This window comes from Aptenodytes patagonicus, chromosome 9 (assembly GCF_965638725.1).
Source record: "Aptenodytes patagonicus chromosome 9, bAptPat1.pri.cur, whole genome shotgun sequence".
NCBI classification, from domain to species: domain Eukaryota; kingdom Metazoa; phylum Chordata; class Aves; order Sphenisciformes; family Spheniscidae; genus Aptenodytes; species Aptenodytes patagonicus.
Window position 1 is genome coordinate 5,011,206 of NC_134957.1, and position 21,122 is coordinate 5,032,327.

The 21,122-nt window shown below is 36.9% G+C and overlaps 1 protein-coding gene across 1 annotated transcript in view; it reads right to left on the reverse strand.

Moving 5' to 3' along the window:
• Positions 1-21,122, reverse strand: part of DIAPH2 (diaphanous related formin 2) — a 265,592-nt gene that overhangs the window by 78,849 nt on the left and 165,621 nt on the right. Inside the window, exon 26 of the mRNA XM_076347001.1 lies at positions 10,186-10,321. Within this exon, the coding sequence (XP_076203116.1) occupies positions 10,186-10,321 (136 nt within the window). The remainder of the gene's footprint in view (positions 1-10,185; positions 10,322-21,122) is intronic.

The following is a 21,122-nucleotide window of genomic DNA, read 5'->3' on the forward strand; positions in this document are numbered from 1 at the left end:
TACTCTCGTGTACTTTGCAAAACATCTTGTACTCCTATTATTACAAATACACTAATTGTAACCTAATCGAAGTTAATAAAAAGTGTAAGTAACGAACAGCCATTTGGGCAAAAGTTTACAGGAACTTCCCAGGAATCTTTTCATAAATTTAGGCCCTTACGAAAGAGTCCGGTCAAATACCACGTTAGGTAACACACGCTGTCTACCTGCCAGCTTCTCCAAATGATTTCAGAATTATAGTTCTATTCACATCTTGCACTACCCTGTTTTGCTTTGAACTTTTAAGTACTTTTCATAAGTCTAATGTGTGTCCTGTATAAACTTTTAAACAAGACTTCTTAGTCATAATCAGTACCAGAATTTTTAATTGCAATATGTTGACTTTAAAAAGTCAGTTTTCAGTGTCTTTTGGAAAGCGTGCTTTTGTGTTCTCCTCATATATTTGCATTTTATTCATTTGCTAAATTCATTTTGCATGCATAGTAAAAATCTTCAGGAAGCAGTCTTCATCGGCATTTTGCACTAGAATACAATCTCATGACTTACTTTTCAATTAAAGGAGAGCAAGTCAGGACAGTATGACTGATAAGTGAACCTATACCTCATGTCAGTTTACAAAACAGGGCAAATCCTTGCTTCACACCAATTAAGCTCATTGTTTATGATAACCTGATCTCAGGCTTACATAAAGTTAACAGAATGAGAAAAAACATGCTTTGCTGTACTGGCAGGTTATTGAAAACAATTTTTGAAATGTGCACACTTTTTCATTTTCAGAAAATGTCACAATGGTCAAGGTCTACTTCAGCAGGAATGTATTTAATTGAAATGCATCAGCATTACCCCTGGGGCCTCATTCTGAATAGGACTTATGCCCCTTGCAAGGGTGACTTTCACTAAACTTAAAAAAATAGGCTTTAACATGGTTTACTTAGTAACAAATGGGAAGACATTGCCTCTACGTGGGAAGGAAAAGATTGTGCAGCTCAAAAAAATTAAAGAAAAATGACAGTATGATACCTAAACAATTAAATGCATCTGTAATCAAGTTCTACTACGGTTTAAAGGCTACGTTTCAGTTACAGTACTAAGCAACTTCTAATTCATATGATTAGCAGATACATAAGGCAGAACAAAATCATCAATGCTTTTAGCATTAGAAAATAATTTTCTTTTAAAAATTGCTTATAGTTGAGCAACTGCTCCAATATTTTAGGGAAGAAACCAGTCTTGGGAACTCCTTTTGAGGAATCAGGATTTCTTACATATTCTTGCTGATTTTTTTTTTTTTTTAAACTATTATTCTTTAATCTTGTAGTGACAACATTCAATTTATATTTAAATTATTTCAAGTCCTAAACCATTTTTAGCTAATTGTAGTAATTTACACCACAAAAAATATCAGCTTTCAGTGCCAGAACCAGAAGCGATCAATGTTGATCCTAAATTCATTTTGGGATGACAACTGTGAAGTCAAATAGGTAACAAAGAAACCTCTCTGTGACACATAACAAAATATTCATCAGACAGTAATTGCTTTATATGAGCCTTTCTACCTTTTAGAATAAAACTTCTGTAGTTGACCTTTTCTTATTAGAGTTTGCAAGAAAGAAAACTTTTTGAAAATACATTTTAGAGCAAAAATAACTGCGTGCACATATGATAGAGAATCAATTATCTTTCATCAATGGCTTACAGAATTCTTGGCCAGCTCCTGACTGCCCTATCAGTGTACATTTACTTTTATCACACATTTAATCTCAAAAAAAGGGAAGCAATTAGTTCAGACTAAACTGCCAAACTTCATTTATTAGCATGATACCTCACAGTACATCCAGTTTGAAAAAAAAAATTAAATATTCCTTCAAAGGATCTTTATTAAACTTCATTTTTGTGAATTAGCTTTTTCAATAGGGGTTGGAAAGTCAAGCATGCAATTTCAGGACTTTTCCTACTAAGAATGCGTACAAAGAAAAATGCCATGGCAAACGTCAAGCTGTAACTTGTCCATGTTTTTGAATCCTTTCTACACAGATTCCAAAGCGGCTCTGAAACCTACATTGTTGTTCATGATAATTAACCAATTTCAGGTGGACTGGACAAGTATGGAAACTGAATATAACACAGACACCAGAATTTAGAATGTATAACCCAAGATGTTTCTAACAGGGAATTTACTGTTGACCCTGATATGTCACAGGATTTACCTGGAAACTACTGACTAGCCAAGTCCTACTGCAACCACAGAAAACTTCACTCAAAACAATAATTGTTACAGAGTATATTGTTACAAAAATACAGAAGATAGCAGAAACCACACATCGTTTCAGAACTTACTTATAATCTAGAGCCCAACCTTGAATATAAATTTCCTCATTAATACAGTTACCTATTTTGTTACACTGGTACAGACCAACTATCAGTTCTTTGACTTTTCTACAGTTTCTAGTTGATAGTTTCTCATTACTACAGTATTTAATTGTCTAAAGAGATATTTTGTTTTTAGTTTTTGATGGCTCTCTGAAAATCATCTTTTATGTGGTAAAGTTGAACATTCTGTACTCTCAAGACAAATGTTACTACATTATGGCCCTCACCTTATGGAATATGACACCAAATGATGTCTCTCTAGGTTTAGAATCTAAATTTCCAGACCTGCAAAGTCGCACTTTTACCTTTATTGCCCATCTGGCAATGTCTAAAAAACCCAAGCATATTTGTACTTTCTGCTGTCAACAAAAATGTATCTTCTGGATACAAATCCAGAAGCAGAGTCTTTGTTTCTGCTGCACATTTAAAAGATGAAATGCAATATGTTTAGAATTTTTTAAATCTTCTACCGGTGGATTGCACAACTCACCACTGGCCAGCAACTTCAAGTTGAAAGTCTGATTATACAACTAACAAAGAACCACTGAAATCAACGCCATAAAGTTCAAGTTAATTTAATTAGATCTCTACATTTGAGAAGAAGTAGGCTTTTATCACTAAAATAAATGTCCTTTGGTGCCTTAAAGAACTTTTCCTTTTAAGTATACATTGCCTTATCATCAGCCTTTTAAATTACCTTTAAATACAATGATTATATCGGGGTACAAAACTGCACTAACATTTTTGGAAGTGTTATAACATTTCATTATTCAATACTTTATATGGAAAATTATTAGTGAAGATCTATTATGATATATATTGGCAAATGATCACTATTTAATCTATGAAGTTAACTTTATGTATACTACTGTTAAACAATTGGGAGGGTTGTTTAACAGTAAGCATACAGTAGAAAGAGGCTCATCAACATGATATTCTTTCCTACATTTGGGAAACTATTCTTGTGAAGACAGCATCTTAACAGTTCTATTAGAAATGAGATACTACAACCACAGAAAAACATAATCATTCCACTAAGACAGAATTTAGTCACCAAACTTGTCCTGCCATTACAATCAAATAAACTTCCATTTCACAATAGTTCTATATGCAGTTCTCCTCCTTGCTATTTGATTCCTGAACAAACCTTATAGTAAAGAAAAAGTTAGTTGATCAACTAAATTATTTCAGAAATGCTTTTTAACACTGGAAGTTCTACAAAATATACAAATATAATGTTACATAGCAACTACTTTGAGATAAAGAATATTACAGGTATTTTCAAAATTAACAACAATAACTTTTTGAAATAAGAATACTTTCTCCAAGAAAAAGTTGAATTTGCATAGACAACTATCCAAAGTTAACACTTGTTACTGTTCAGTAAATAGTCCCCAAGAAACCTACTTTAAGATAAAAGAATCCAATTCTTCTGCCTTTCTTCACCTGTAATTATCCCAACCTCAGATTTCAGAGCCTAATAATTCCCCCCCCCCCAACAAATTAACTCATTAAATCAGTTTACTTGGAAGGTACCATACACCACATTCACAAATAAACAGAAATTTTTCCAGTGCAAAATTTTAAAAGGTGAGATTAAATTTTCAGTTGTAATTTCTTTCTAGCTTCCTGTCCATGCTCACATCTATTTGCATTTCTCTTGAGCTGGTTTTGACCCATATTAATAACATTTACAGTAATTTTGATGTCCCCCCCATTCTCAAGATGGCTTCAAACTGCTACATAAACAGATCTTAAAAAATTTTGAGCAACTCATGCATAATTGCTTTGGAGAAGAAAAATCGAACCTCATTCTGGTTCTATAGATGTTCACATTTAAGCATAATGTAAATCTCCATCCAATTTTTTTCTGTGAATATTTTATTTCAGGAAGAATGCAGCATATTCAAACAGACCACCGACATCAATATGAAAGATAATGACTTCCCAAAGGAATTGTAACACTTGCCTCACTGGCATCCAGCACCACAAATTAATAATCTGTAGAATGTAAGCAAGCTCCAAGTTTTATCACTCCAGGTACCCCATGCAATCAGTAGCCAATATATAAATCCAATGGATTAAGGCTAAGACATTTACAAAATGGTATGTATCTCGTAATAAACTTAGTATGGATTTCTGTTTATGCTAAAGGACATAGAAGGAAGACATAACAATCAGGAAAGCACAGAATCATTAGAAAACTGTAGCAAAAGTAACCTTCTTGAATTGTATCCTGCAACAGTCAATGCAAGTCTAACAACACTTCAAGGAAACACAACAGAATTATTGCTGATACTAGTACATACCAGTTTGAATAAATAGCATATGAATTCTTATATAAGAGTACTTGAAAAGGGAAAGTAGGAATATCCATCAACCACTAGCACAGAACTTCATTTCCATTATCTTCATCTGCATTAGGGAAGAATGTTAATATGTCTTCAAAACAATTAATTCAATACTAATTGGGACTGAGGAAGCTCATTCTATCTTTTATCCTAATACTGGTAGTTAAAAGGTGATTTTAATTGCCATAGTAATCAGATATAATGAAGAGCAAAACTGTTTCTGATTAAATAACATTTGCATCAGAATTGCTGTTACACACTTTTCAGCTCCTAGAAAGCTGTCTTCAGTTCTTTTTTTCTCTCTTGTTCAGATATGCACATGGAAGCAATGCTGCAAGAATTTTGCAGATGTTAAATCAGATGGAAGTCATGAAAGACTATGTACAAACGTATTGTAGCCCAGTCGGCTACAGCCCTCAAAAAATAGGAAACACTGCTGAAAAACAGCTATAAAGAATGTTCTCTTTCCGTAGCACTAGTGAATGCTAAAGAAGAGAAGGGACTGTTAAGCCCTTTTCCTACAGAATTCCTCTCCTGTAATGAGAAAGAATGGTTCATGATTTAGACTGAAATTTGGGATCTCTAGGTGTGTGGGTAAGTCACTTAGGTCTTTCTATGTCTCCATAGAAACACCAGGAAAACAGGCAAACAGAGGTACCTTTCTAGTCCGGGAAGCATAACAAACATGCATAAATAATAGCAGAGTGAAAAGGACACCAGAAAGGACCAAATATTCCCAAGCCCTACCGCTACAGCTGAGGAGATGGAGCTGACCACCCCACACTAGCATTGTCTGGAAGTAACAGAGTACAACAGTTGCAAGACTGTCTTGCTATGGCTTTGACTGCATTACAGAGTGACTGCACCACACATCAGTGAGAGATGTTCAGGCACTACATAATGGGAAATCCATATTAATAGAATTTTTTAAATGGAGGTTTTAATATTAAACAACATGTCTCGCTATAAATTGTTATAAGGTGTAGTTTTAAATCAACGATATATGAAATACACTTTTTCACTACGAAGAGTTTAAAATTTATTCTGAAAAACATTAATGCAAATAAAAGTGGAATTCTATGTCAAAATAAAAAATTTACTTCTCTCAGCCAAATTCAACCAATTATAACAATTTTGATAAGATTTTTTTAATTGTAATTTTTAATCAGTCTTTAAACAACCACTTTTATATGAATATTAATAGCTTCCTCTAAAACTGCTTGAGCATGTCACAGATAGGGGAAGATGGCGTTAAATTCTGAAAATATTTCTCAGACATTTTGAAGTGTTCCATAAGTTGGGTACTCCATAATGCCTTGCCCATCATACTGCTTTTATAGAAAGTCACAAAAGTTGCCTTTGACTCAACCCATTACACAGCCTTTTCTGTCCAAAACAGCTCATTTGTATCAACAATTTTATCCCAAATAATGCCAAATCCATTGACTACAACTGAAGAAACAATTTCCAATAGAACTGACTTCAAGATAAACCACAGGCTCAAAAGATCTTAGTCTCACCTAATATTTAGTTTTGTTTAACCACTTAACCCTTCTGTATGTATTACTGTGCTTATTTACAAAACATAATACACGTTGATACAATGAAGTTTTCTTGAGGCAAAGAGAAGTGCACATGTTGGATAAGTTCCTACTGTATTTTCTTATATTAGACAGTGTATGTTGATTTTTTCACCTATCAGCCCACTTTCAATTTTGCATCAAAAAAATTTGTATTTTTGAAATGTGGACATGTTTTAAGATTTAGAATTATTTAAGTTTGTACGATGCTGTCCACTGTAAATCACTTTAAAGTTTATATGGAGTTGAGAGCTTTTCTACATTTTTACATTCATCTTTACACATTTTGGAATGTTTAGCAGGATTTATATCAGTTTACACACAGCATTTACATGGCCTCTCAGTTACACAAAGCACAAAACACCAAACTGAGTAACCTGGTCTTTAAAATATTGGCAACTCTAAGGTTACTTTATAACTAGGAATTATACAGGACAGTCCTTGATTCTGGCCACACTGCAGTTTTCTGCTCTCTCAGTCACACCAAGAAACAGATAGTAATTGTAATATTTAATTAATTCTAATTAATTCTAATCTGGATTTGCCAGTGGCCACAAAAAAGTTGTAGCTGTGTAACCAGGTAACAGCAAAAAATACTTGTTATAGAACTACACGCTAAAAGGCTGGGAAATGTAGGAACCCTATTGCTCTGACCTGAAAGGCTGTAGCAATGCATTAGAATTTTATTCTTGAAGATATAGCTAGAGAAATAACTGAAACAGAGTTAGGTTAAAACACCCTTTGGGTGAAAATCACCTTGTCAAAATGACAGCTTGAGAGGACATCTGCCTCTTTCCTCTAAGTCTTCTGTGTCACATTCACTTAGACAAATTTGCAAACTATTTATATAAGCAGCAATGAGCATGCAGAAGTAGATGTATCAAGAAAAAAAAGTAGTTACTTGACAAAAACAGTTAATTGAGTATCAATGCCGTGGAATTCAGTGGATGGAGCGATCCCCCTGCCTCCTACCATGGCAATAGAGTTGCAATATGTGAAATGGATATTTCAATATAACTAAATATTGGAAAAAATATTTTAGAAGTATTAAACTAACTTTGTGTCACTGATTTAGAAACATTAGTTACTTAAATGGCAGTTTCAGTGCATTTGGCCATGTACAGTTATTCACCTATTTGCAGTTTCAGTAAAGAAGAAATATAATGCAAAATTAAACTCTAGTTGCATCTGTTGATAGGAAGAGCCTTTCACGATGAAAAGCAAAATGCTATCAGTATACGGAGGCATCTATGTTACTGCTAAGCATGGTCTACTCCTCATCTGCCTAAAAAATTAACGAATGTAGACAGGTATGCTCTCACCAACTGAGCTGAAGCAATTTAAGAAGGTGTAACTTTGATCTGTTAGCTACAGCCTTTAAACACAGACACTGACAATAGTATCTAAGTGGGCTTCTCATACTTTTCAACAGCTAATAAAAACATGTTAGCTTACATGGTCTTAAGTGGTAGTTTAAACTAACCTCTCTCAGCATGTCTTCAAGAACACTGGTAGAGGGGAGGGTGATGATAGGATTTTTAGGTTGTTCTAACCCCAATCACAGAAAAGTGCCTGTCCACATTACGCAAGACTTTTTTTGTCAGGTGACAGATATTAAAGAAAGATTAGTCAAATGCTGAAAGAATGGATTAGAAAAGTCTCATTAGACATCTCCATGAGCTTAACTTCACAAAATATAGAAAACATATTTATGCATCACCTGTATTTAAATTTTATATTTTGTTTATAGTTAAACTGAAATTATTAGAAGAATCTTTATATTTTATGAAATTTAAGTTTATATATACAAAGTTCATCTATACAAAGCAACAGAGTTGTTCACTAAAACTTATGCTACAGTATATTCCATGCAGCGTCACTGCCACTTCAAGCAAGGCCAAAAATAATAGGATTTGTGGTACCGGTGCAGAAACCCTCCAAACCAGCCCTGGGGAAGTAACTTCAAAACCAACAGAAACCAATCAAATAAACAGCAAAACTCTGAGGCTTTGTGGCAAAGTTATGTACACAAACACACGAGAATTTTTAAAAGATTCCCACATAAATAATTTGTTTTCTATCATGGTATACAAATTACAGTACATTAATATAAAGTCACTTTTAAAACTCAGAATGCAAAGAATGAAGTATTGGGAAAAACAATTTATCACAATCAGCAAATACAACAGCAAATCTAATTTATGATTTCTTAAAATATAATAGTACATATATAGTGATGACAGAAGAAAGATTCTTCACTTGTAAATAAAACTTGTTCTCACTTTGTCCACTTCCTCGTTTTTGCAGGTTTATATATGGGTTGCCCATTTTTACCAAATCTAAACTGTGAAATTTCTGAGCAGAAAAAAACCACAAAGTTGTAACACTTGTATACCTATATCAATAAAGATAAAACAGCACAACCTGCTGAAACCATTGTAAATATGATTCAGTCTGGCAAATTAATGCTTAAATAGATGATATATTTGTAAGCTATATTGATACAAGTGTAACTGCAGGTTCTAGAGAAATGTGGTTGCCAAACAGGAAGGGAAGGTTGGCTGGCTAACATACCTTGAGGGCTGGCTGTCCACACACAAGTCATAGATTTTTCACTAGTGATGGGAAATTTAGCGATATGCCAGAAATACTGGCATTCTAAATATACGCGACACCAAACAGTATCGTATTACGTGACAGTATTTCTGCACTACCGCATTATCAGTGATGGAAATTCTGACCAGTACCTTGTCTTTTCATGGCTGTGTTCACCTCCACAGTCATCCTCTTATATGTTGGAGTGAGTGTGTTCGCCTGGTCTAGTATTTCTCCAGTATTTTTCATCCTTGTATAAACTGACTTTACAGATGCTGTATATATGCCCTTGAAAGACAGTGTTATTTCTAAACTTAATTCGATCAATCTCCAGCATACCACTATGTTAGTTTGTCATAATTATGTGGTTTACTGCAACATCATCCTTACACAAAGTTAATACATCATCACATCTTCCATAAAGTTCATCACAACCAAAAAACAAACAGCATTTTGCCATGAGTATGTACCTGTTAGTCTGTTCAGGGGATAAAAAGGACAAGTGTTTTACAGCTGGGTCAGATTAGCATATTAACACAAACACATGGAAACTGAACAAAAAATTGCAGCCTCAAGTAATCTCTTGCATAATCCAGTGTACGCTTTTACCACCTCTACTTGCTTTCTGTAGTCAAAGAAGTAAAGAATAAAGCCTGTATTTTACAACCTTCTGGGAATCTGCACAGCATCAATATCAGGACCACCTGATTCCTCCTGCATTCTTACTTTCCACTCTCTTAGGGTGGCCTCATGCAAAATACAATATTCTCACAGCTGACAAGCTCAACACATTGCTTTTTATCATGCTGAAATGTCACTCTACTTAGGCTCCAAGCTCAACCAGATTTTCTAGCTCCTAATAGGACTGTTGGGAGAACATCCATTATAACATGGAGCCTCCAAGCCCAAAAAGACAGACGTTAATTGCCACACTACCTCGGTTATAGAGACATTTACAGAATGAAATTAACAAAGCAAGAAAGATACTTCTTCTTGGAAGTAAATCCATATGAAAAAAAAAATCAATTAACTGCTACAAATGAAAACAAGCCAATAATTCACAACAGAACGCCTTGAAAGGAACATTACACATTAAGTGGCAGACACGGAATTACAGGATCAGGTAAGCTAAACCAAAACAGAATTTTCACTGAAAAAGTTAACCTTTTTTTTTTCAGCTTTCAAAGCAGACAGCAAGTATTTTTCATATTGATCAGGAATAGCCTTCAGTGTTACTCCTCACTTACTTTTTCTTTTAACAAATCTCTCCACTAAAAGTGATGTCTTACCTTTGTTCATATCAATCAACTGCTGCTTCTTCTTCTGTCGCTCCAGTTTCTCTCGTTCAGCCTTCTCTTTTGCCAATTTGGCTCTCTTCGTTTTCTCCTCCATTTCTCTTCTTTTGTTGTTTTCTTTTAACGCCTCCTGCATTAGATAAAATGAACATGGGTGTCTATATACTGAGGAAAACTAGAAAGAATAACAAAAATAACCTTGTTTGCACAGATACTGTATTTATATCCAATGGGGGGGTGGGAAAACAGGGACTGGCACCCAATGCTTCAAGCATCTTCAGAAACCTTAGAGGGAACATAACTTACCATAGTATGTGTACACATTAGCATTATTAGATAATCAGAAGAATGAAAATTGAAATAGCTTTGCATTTATGGTGAATGAAAAAGTTCCAAATTTTTTTAGCAGCAACATGCTTGTATTTTTTTTTCTATTAATACTGTAAGTCTAGCTTAAACCTGTATCTTGCTGTTAGGAGGGATGAGTAGGGATGAAGCCAAGTTCCCACTATAATGGACTTCAATTACAAGTAATTGAAACTCAGTTACTAAAATTTAAGCTACAATTCCTCAGACATTTTTGTTGAAATATCCAAAGCAGTCTGGATCACTTACATACACAAAACACATCAAAAGTAATGGAAAACAGTTGAATGTATAGATTAAAATTCCAAATCTAAAGCCTCTGAGTCAACACAAACTACCAAACTAAAAACTGCAAACGTAAGAGAACATCCCTGGATTAAAACAACAACAAAAAAAATCTCTTCCCATGATCTTGCCTCCATCTGGTCTAGAAGATATCCTCCTTTTCCAAAGGAGGTTAATCTCGATTTCTTGCTGTGGTGGGTTGACCTTGGCTGGCTGCCAGACACCCACCTAGCCACTCTCTCTCTCACCCTCCTCAAGAGGATGGGAAGAGAATAAGATGAGAAGCTCATGGGTTCAGATGAAGACAGGGAGATCGCTCACCAATTACTGTCATGGGCAAAACACTTGAGGAAGATTAATTTAATTTATTGCCAATTAAAATACAGTTGGATGGTGAGAAACAAAGACAAAAAAGAAAACACCTCTCCCCCCTCCCCCTTCTTCTCAGGCTCAACTTCACTCCTTCATTCCCAACTCCTCTGTGCCCCCACACACACTCTTGAGGGATGCAGCGGGGATGGGGGAGAACAGGGGGTTGCAGTCAGTCCATAACAGTTCCTCTCTGCCACTCCTTCCCCCTCACGCTTTTCACCTGCTCCAGCGTGGGTCCTCCCTGCAGGCTACAGTCCTTCAGGATAAACCTGCTCCAGTGCGGGTCTTCTCCACGGGCTGCAGGGAAATCCCTGCTCCAGCACCTGGAGCACTTCCGTCCCCTCTTCTTCTCTGGCCCTGGTGCTCCCAGGGCTGTTTCTCACACTTTTTCCCCTCACTCCTCACTACTGTGCAACATTTTGCCCTTTCTTAAACAGGTTTTCACACAGGCACCACCAGCTTCACTGCTGGGATCGGCTGTGCCCTGCGGCGGGGCTGTTGTGGAGCCATCCAGAAGCAGCTGGAACCGGCTGTGTCCGGCACAGGGCTGCCCCAGCCTCTCCTCACAGAGGAGGCCCCTGCAGCCCCCCGCTGCCAGCACCTGGGCACGCAAACCCATTACACTTACTCACCACTTCTTTGCACAAATACCTTCATAACTCCTATTACATTGCTTGCTCTCTCAAAGAAGAGAAATATTTGAATACCCTTAAGCTGTTCCCCAAGATCCTAAATTTCTCCTTAGTTTCGCCTTTCCTAAGATTCATTTATCATGAAGAAATTCACTGAAATCCATCATGATGGAATTTCACCTAATGTCACAGACAGACTTGATAAACGTCAGGGATAATTTTCTTATTTATATTCACAACAGCTACAAATTTATTGCTTCCTTTCCTCTCCAACTCACAGTATACTAGCATCCTCTACCTACAAGTACTGCAGGTCCAGGCTTCAGGTGATTTTGGGAGTCCCAGCACATCATGTCCAACAAGTACTAACAACAGTAAAGAAGATACTGGATCCAAAAAAGTCCAGAATTAACACGCACATGCTCATTAATGACGTTTCAGCTTAAAAAGCTGAACAGTCAATACTTACTAAGCACAGGGCGTAAGATAAATGGTTTCCATGTCAATGTTTACTTTATTTCCTACACAATTTAATCATGCCTTAAAACTAGGAAAATCATTTATGTTCACAAATACAAGCAAAAAAGATTTCTTTGGGGATGTCTTTGTAAATATCCAAGACAATATATCAGTTATTATTCCACATGTAAAATTTCCTTTAAGAAATTTGGGGCAGACTCATATTACACACAGTTCAATATATTCCTCAGAAATTACATTTCAAATGTGTATAAATGAAGATGACTATTCACCTTACCGTATACATGCTAGGAAGGAACTACGGACAACGACTGTCACTTCCAAAACAAAATCCTATCTAAAGCACCTTTAAGGGTTAAGATTTATATAAATTATATCAGTATTTGGTAATCCAAGACTCCCAAATGCTCACTCAAGCAAGGGACAGCATATTTCAGTGTGCATATGCCATTTCAAAGAGTTTACTGAGGTAAAATACTACATAGAACCCCTTCCATAACAGCTGAAGCTGTTTTGCAGAGATGCTGGATACCACAGCTACCAGTGACATTACTTGTGGACACACTTGAAAATTGGACAAAGAACTGCATGTGCTGTACCATCACATAACCAATCGCACTGAGAAACACCTTTTCTTTCAGAAAAGAGAAAAGAGAATTAAAGGAGAAAATCAATGTTTTATCCTTTCTGGTTTTGGACAGTTCTGTCTCTGCACATTCAATCACACTTGACAGAGATTTCATTTTACTGCAACTTCACTGGCTGTAATGAAAGTAAATGCCCACAATCTTATGAGAGAAAGCAAAGAAGAAATGTCATGGCTGAACTAGTAGCCCACTAGCCATTGACATACTATGATTAGATCATAGATTCTGTCACATTTTCTAACAGGAAGACTGCAGTAGACTGAACTAAACAAGCTCTAAAGTTATTCTATCTGGAAATTCACTTTGAGCCAGACTCTACAAGTCCCAGCTGAAGGGAGATTATATGAAAATACAGATTGCAGTTCATAAAACATGCTGGCTACCAATGATGATTCAAACAAAAGCCATTCAAAAGAAAGGTTTAATCTTCCTGAAGAATGGTAAGATAACAAAGTACTGATAACTGTGTGTGAGAGTGCCTATCTTCATCTACCTACACCCATCCCTTCATATACATGCATATCTACATACAAACAAACAAAAAACCCAAACCCCACCATTCCAACACATGCAGAACAGGAAGCACAAAGAGGCCATGGGCCTGTCCATTATTCTTCAAAATGCACATTTCCTAGTATTTTATTTTCTTCCAGACCGTAAATGCTTTTAGAGTATCTTCACATATAGTTTCTTTCCAGAGACTATAAAGGAAGAGTTGGGGACAGCAAGTAAAAAAATCCACTAAGTGCTAACCTGAAATACCAGAGCTTTTCAAAACAACCTGGTGCTACAACAGGTACAGGTTGCAGCAAAGGGGCATTAACACCTGGCACTTTCTGCAGTGGTCAGACTGGGCACTCTGCAAGGCAGGAGAGAGAAACCCCAGCAGGGCATCACACAAACACACCTCTGGGGCTCCTGGTCCCTAGATTGGCCATTTCAGAACTAACACTGCAATGCAGCACTGCACACATACAGCTTCAGAAGCATTTTCATAACAACATAAAAGGGTTACTCTAGAGAGAGAAAAAAAAAAGGCATCTTATCCGCTCTTAGCTTTGCTGTAGTACTCCGGTAAGTGCTTGCTAACAGCCCTAGTATTTCTGATTAGTATTTAGTGGATTCTTTCCTGCCATCCCCAATTCTCTTGGACCTCCTCCTACCCATCCAAATAGTTTTATGCCACATTCCTTGAAATTTAACATACCTTCTTTTCATCTACATACCAATTCAAAATGAATATTGTGGGGAAAAAAAAAAAACAAGGATGATCTATTTGAATCATCACCATCATTTAGTGCATGCAATCCCTTTCCTTCATAAAGTATCTCAGAACCAAACCACCTGGAACATACTTGTTTGTTATTACTCTCCATCAGGCAGTCTGACTCTTAACCATTTCCTATTTATGTCATTTACTACTGTACATTTAGTCAGAGTTGGATGAAAGCCTGAAATAAATCATTTGCAAGAACATACTCCCAGATGTTTCAAGTTATGAGCGGAAAGCAAAATAAATATATATTCATCTGTATTTATAAATATACTTTATATTTGAATTAGTATTGCTAACAAATTTGATCATAGTTTTTCAAAGCTGTAAATAAAGGTAAAGAGAATTTTGACTCAGAGGTATAGTAGTTTCTATAGCATTTGCTCTGCCTGAATTATACCACCAATCCTTTAAGTTTCCTTTTCTACAGTTTTACTGCAAAGAGTTATTTTTCTCTCTCATGTGGCTTTGATTACTTCATTCTTTACTATTTCCTCACTTTCTAGACTTCCAGACTGTAGACGAGCCTAACAATTTCTAATACAAAGGCAACATGATTCTGCACCTGCCTTACCACGGTGTTATTTGGGCCCCACCAATCTAAAGTTAAGCCTTAAGTTAAAAGAAGTCTGGACATCATCTCATACTTTCCCCTCCCTTTTCTTTGGCATACTTTTATACTCCTCTATACCTATTCTCTTCTAAACTCCTGAGTTTCAGTGGACTTCTTTTAATACAGAACAGTGCTATTTTGGGTTATCAGGTTATGCTTAAGTTTCGAATGACAGTGATATCCTTTCTGTGTAGGTTTGCAGGCTAAATTACCTAATCACTAAAAGGTAGAGATCAGTTTGAATACTAAAAAAAAAAAAGCTCTGTAATTGGCATTGCTTTTAAAGGGGGGGGGGGGGGGGGGAATCAGCAGTTTTGTTACTGCAAAGTAGCTCAACAGTGACAAAGTACATACTGGTGTTTGTAGGTATACACTATGCAACTATATTTATTCCTTAATTAAAGGATAAAAGCAAACTAATATAACAGTTACCAATCAGACAAATGTCATAAAGCAAGAAGCAATCCACAGTTAAGAATAAAAGCCTTCCCAACAGCTTTGGAAAACATTTTGAAAAGTATTCATCTAGATACCGTCTTTTCAAAACATCTAAGTGCATGCAAAAACTGAAATAATTTTCAAGTGAATCTCAACATTCATAAATATTTTAATGTATACAACCCCTTTTTTTGATGTGCTATTCATGACCCCCTGTATTTTTCATTGGTGCACAACAGCATGCAGTTTTGCTAATTCAACTGTAAATTAAAAGTTAGAGAAAGTTTGAGTGTGGAGTTGTTTGGGTTTTTTAATAAAAACAAAACCAATTTATTGTCTCTCCTAGCAGAGAAACAGATTCAGCAAGGAATATTATCTCTTGTTAAGGGAGCTAGCTGAAGGGGCATGTAGCTTGATGTTCCCCCTTGTGTTTATTAGGATTCACTGAAGTAAGGGTCTTGTACGCAGGACTGCCAGTTTATAGCTTGGCTTCCTTAAGAAGCAAATAAAAAACTAATGTACCTCTTGCATTCTGTACATATCTTAAGTTTTGAGAGACAAACAGATATTCACACACCAACATGGTTGTAAATAGACTCTCAAAGGTAAATTATTAAAAACAAGAAGAAAGAAAACAAACTGTAATGCACAAATCTCCTTGGATATTAAAGATGCAGTTGGCTACAAAGCGGTCACGCACCAATAATGAAGGCTGCCTGTGATCATCCCTCAGGCCCTCCCTAAATTTGCCTTGCAACTGCAAAATATGTGAAGTTCCAGCGGGTGGGGGGGGGGGGGAATCTTTTTCAGTCATAACTCATTAGGAACAACGAACTCGGATTAACTGGAAGTTAATCTATAGAAATAAAGAGTGTTAAAATACAGAAGATTGAACAATCAGTTTACATGTAAAAGAAAGATCTTTCCTGAGTATTTCTTGGAGGATAACATATTCAAATACCTTGTTATCTTTATGAAAATAATGGAAAAGAGATGCAATGAGCTGGTATTAAACAAGAGCAGACAAATTGAATTTCCTGATGGGTGGGCATGAAACAGTAAGTAGAAAAGATTATGTTTGGGATATTGCTCCATGGTTCATGCATCAGGGCCATTACATGTGACATGAAATGTCTTTGGCATGCCATTACAGATTAAGTTTTTTGGCAAGTGTAGCTGCTGTTGTATATTCAGGTAGGGAGAAGGGTTTTGCTGCCAGCTTATCGGCTGTGTTGCAAAAACACTTAAAACTGTCCAGCAGCGTAAGGTGGAAGAGGTTTTCAGTGTTTACTGAATCAAGTTCAAGGCTACCAATGAAAAACTATATTGTATGTCAATTACTTAACAGTATATGTTTGAATAATTACTAAATACCCGTCAAGTGGACAGATTTGGGACTGTTTTAATAGCTCCTTTAAGTCATTATTTGGATAACAGAATAAACATGCATGCCTAATTCAGGTTATTCCTGAAAAAGAAGAGCTGAAATATATACTTACACACCAACAAAACTGTATTATTGTCATTATAAAAAAAAAATTTAAAAAAATCCTAGAAAAACAAATGTGAGCTGTTTTGGGTACAATCTGAGCAGAGAAACGAAGGCCCACAGCAGATGAATTATTGTTTTGTTCAAAAAAAGTGATCTTTCTGGATCAAGGAAAAACAAATCAATAGGTTGGCTCTTCTTGTTTCTCCCCTCATCATTCCCTGCAACTAGAAGGATAGAGGAGGACACTACTTGTCCTCCTGATCCCTTAACCAGTCATCCCAAGGCCCTGAAGTCTCTCTTAATTGCCCTCGGACTTCTAGTTGCAACTTCATCGTTTCCTACCTGAAAAATCAATAATGGATAATAATCTGAGGGCCGTACCAAGGTAGGAAGTTTTCTCTTCACATCTTTTACCTGGGCCCCAGGGAGGCAGCAGACTTCCCTAAGAAGTGGGTCTGGTCTGCATATTGGGCCTTCTGTTCCCTTCAGAAGGGAGTCTCCTATGACAATGACCCATCTTTTCTTCTTTATGGAAGCAGTTTTGACGCAGGGCATAGGCCAACTTAACCTTGGCGACACCTCCAAACTAGATGAACCATTGTCCTCATGATTGTTCGGTTCCACTTGCAGAGCCTCATACCTATTATGCCAGGGCACCTGGGGAGGTGGGGTAGTCACAGAGGAGACGCGCCTGCCGCGCCGGGCAGGAACTTGTCGCCATTGCCCCCATCCCTTAAGTCATTGTGTTCAGCCAGGCAGAGAGAGGATAGGGAATCCTCCGTATCATGCGTCCTGTCTGCCTGTCGGGCCTGTCTCAGGGAAGGTAGGGTGCGATTCCAGTAGTCTACCTCTCTCTCGCTCTCCCTGATACTCCTCAACCCACTCACCTCCTCCCGGAGCTCTGTCACTAAGCAGAGGAGTTCCTCTCCCTGGGCGCACCTCCCAGAGGTGTGCTCACTGCTGCCGCCCGGTACTGGCATATGAGCAGGGCACATCCTGCAGCCTGACACCTGGGTGGCAGCGTGTTCCCACCGCAGCTCTGTCTGGGAAGCTGCATCAGTCATGGTGGGTGCAGAGCTTAGAGAGCCCACGGCTTTCTGCCGGGTGGATGCCATTGCTCCCTGGTTGAGCTGGCAGAGCGTCAGCGCCCTTCCTACACACCCTTCCGCACAAACTGATGTGCCACACCCTGTTTGCCCACCCTATTTGCAGCGTTCCTGGTCGCTAGCACTCCCTAAGGGCTTCTTTTGTGTGTGTGTGGAGGCTTGGCTGCCGTTGGTCCTGGCCCTACCCCGTCTCGTCAGCCACTGTTGCGTGAGCTCCCAACTCCTGGCAGGTCTCTCGGCTCCCCCGGTTCAGGAAACCCCCCTGTGCACCACGCTAGGACGCTCTGCTGAGGATCGTCCCGGCACCAGAGCTGCTCACCTCAGTGACTGAGATAAATATTGATATTGATAAATATTGATATAAAGTATTTAAATAAGAAAATAAAACTGCCTGGGTTTGAAAGACTTTGCATGCTTCCTTCAAGACAGGGCTGATGGACTATCAGAAGAAAGCGTTCTAGAGGTTGTGTGGCATTACACTCCAAAGAAATGATAAATGTGAAAAAAACCCCAACACTGAAGGGATATGCTTATTCATCTGCAAATTTTTCTTGAGGTTTCTTACACCTTCCACTTCATGCTTCATATTATATTTTGACAGAATAATCCAATTCTATTAGCTTGCTTTTCCTAAATGTGATAAGCAAGCAAATATTAACTTAAGGAAGTGAATGAGCTATGATTTACTACAACATCAGCAAGCTAATTGACGATGCAATAATGCAGCGATCAATCCGAAATCACAATTAAGACAAACATGGATTCAAAGTATCAAATTACCTTAATATGATATATGAACAAACAGAATGATGAGGCTAAGACTATATGAAACACCCTTGTGGAGATTTTAGAGAGAAGTCAGATTCCTTCTAACTCATGACAGCTTTTTAGGAATATGTTAGGTGCAGATGTGAGCATCTGTAGCCTGTAAGCATCTTCTATGGAAAGGTCTCTTCGACTTAGAACCTTGCCAAAGGTAGTCACCTAGAGCAGGTAATAAAGTCTACTGGTTTACAAGAGGTTTTCAACATCTGGGTTAGATTCACATCGTAAGAATTGCGACAGTCAAACTCCCAAACTATGCCTGGTTTCCAGAGCGGAATGAGGATTCAAAATCCTCATTTAAATATTATAAACTTCCAAGATAAAGCCTGGGAATAATGAGATTACTCGGTTAGACTCACTGCCATCAGCACTGAATGGAGAGTCTGTTTAAAACTATCAAATGGAAAATTGTAAAGAAAAGTTTTTAATCCTGTTCCTTACCAAGATTAGGAAACTTAACTTCATAGTTTCCTCTAGACCATGTTTTCCTATGTTACTTCTGAAAATATTACTTGATCAAAGGCATCACTTCCGTGAAATACGACATCTATTGCTTTTACCCCATCCACAAGGGCAATCATGTCACCACAGAAACAAGTTAGACTTGTTGGAAACAAATCCCAACCCCATCTATGCTGCCTGTTATTTTATACTTGCCTACTTTTAAGTGCTTGCAAATGCAGTGTACTGTAGTTCAATTTAATTACTTTTATTATTATTTATTTTTACATCTTTTGGATATCTTCCAAGAGAAATGTCACCCTTAACTTTTATATCATGAATAGAGTAGCTACTTATCTGGCAGTACTAACAGCTTGTTAATAAAGTTGGAGTTACTGCTCCTATGTGAATTCTTTCGCTTCTGATTCCATTACTCATAAACTTCCCTAGCCTACACCTAATTCCTGATTTGTTCAATATCATGATTTAAAGAAAAAAAAAAATCTCCTCAACACTAGCTGGATGTATACTCAGATGAGAATTTAGAGAGCTTACAAAAGGGTCTTTTTGTGGGGTTTTGGGGCGGGGGGGAAGAAGGGCTTGCTATATACTGCCTGTTAGTAAGGACAATGTTTCATTTTTTATATTGCCTCTTGGGAAATTTCGCTGGAGAAAATACTTCTTGCTCATTATTCTTTATTTTTTCATAGCTTCCTGCTAGCTAGAAACTGTTATCTTTCAGATTACATTAAAGAACTGTTACTTTTTAGGCAGAAGGGGGAAACTATTCCCAGACAAATAACTGGGGAGAACAATGAATAAATACAGCCTTTCTTTGAAACCACTCCTGAATTACAAACTCAATTTATGAGGTTGAAAGCTGGGAATTTAGTTTGACTATGTATTGCATTTCATAGTAAATCATGTTTATTATGTATTAATTTATGTATTGTATATTCATTGATTTATATTATTGTAGCCAATGACCTGCTGTATTCAAGGGACATTTCAAAAAAAGCCACAGAAAAAAAATGTTCCTGAGTCATGGAGCTTGAAGTTTACTTTGAAGCAAGTTACAAGCAAACAAATATTAGAAAGAAAAGGTCTTACAGATACATTTATACGCAAGATGCTGAATCCACTGTGATGAAAGTTTTTTCTTATTAATGCAATATAATGGATGTTTTGTTTCCTGTCTCGTACAGGGCATCAATCTTATAAAACCTTGAAAGACCAGGGTAGCGGTCGCCCAATAAAAAGCATTTAGTTTACTGATCATTTCATGTGTCTTATAATTTTGGGGAGATTTTCTATTTCTGGATCTTGTATTACAGGGTTCCTGTAAAAGATCCCAGCCACACAGTAATCAATTAATAGTCAGTGTTGATATGAAATACACTGCCCTTTTGTAAGTCTTTTACAAGAACCCATCTCTCATACTGCCAGCTGACAAGTTACTCACATCTGCTTAAATATTTACTTATACTAGAATACAACCCTTTTTCCCTAAGTACATTTATAATGTAATTTAAAGATTTAATTCCGTATTCAAAGGGCTGCATTTACACAAATGTGAGGGAAGCAATCACCACTGATAAAACTGTCTACTAGATTAAAAAAAAAAAAAAAAAATCACTTCACTGAAGGAAAAAGCTTCTCTGCATTTCATAACAACTATGCCCTTAAATGCCTGTTACTGCTTCAAATTTTACCCAAATTATTATAGGCATTATTACAACATTGGTTTTTTAGACTCAAAATTCACCTTTAAGACTATCTGCATTAAAGGGGGAGCCCACAGAGCAAACAAAACCTGAAACATTTAAGAACTGTATAAGAAAAAAAGAACATTTCCTATCTAATGCTAAAGTATGTATTTCATACAACTTCCACGAAGCACACAATCTGATTAAAAGGAAGTTTATGTCAATTTGCAAATGTAGGCACGACAGATTTGGTGG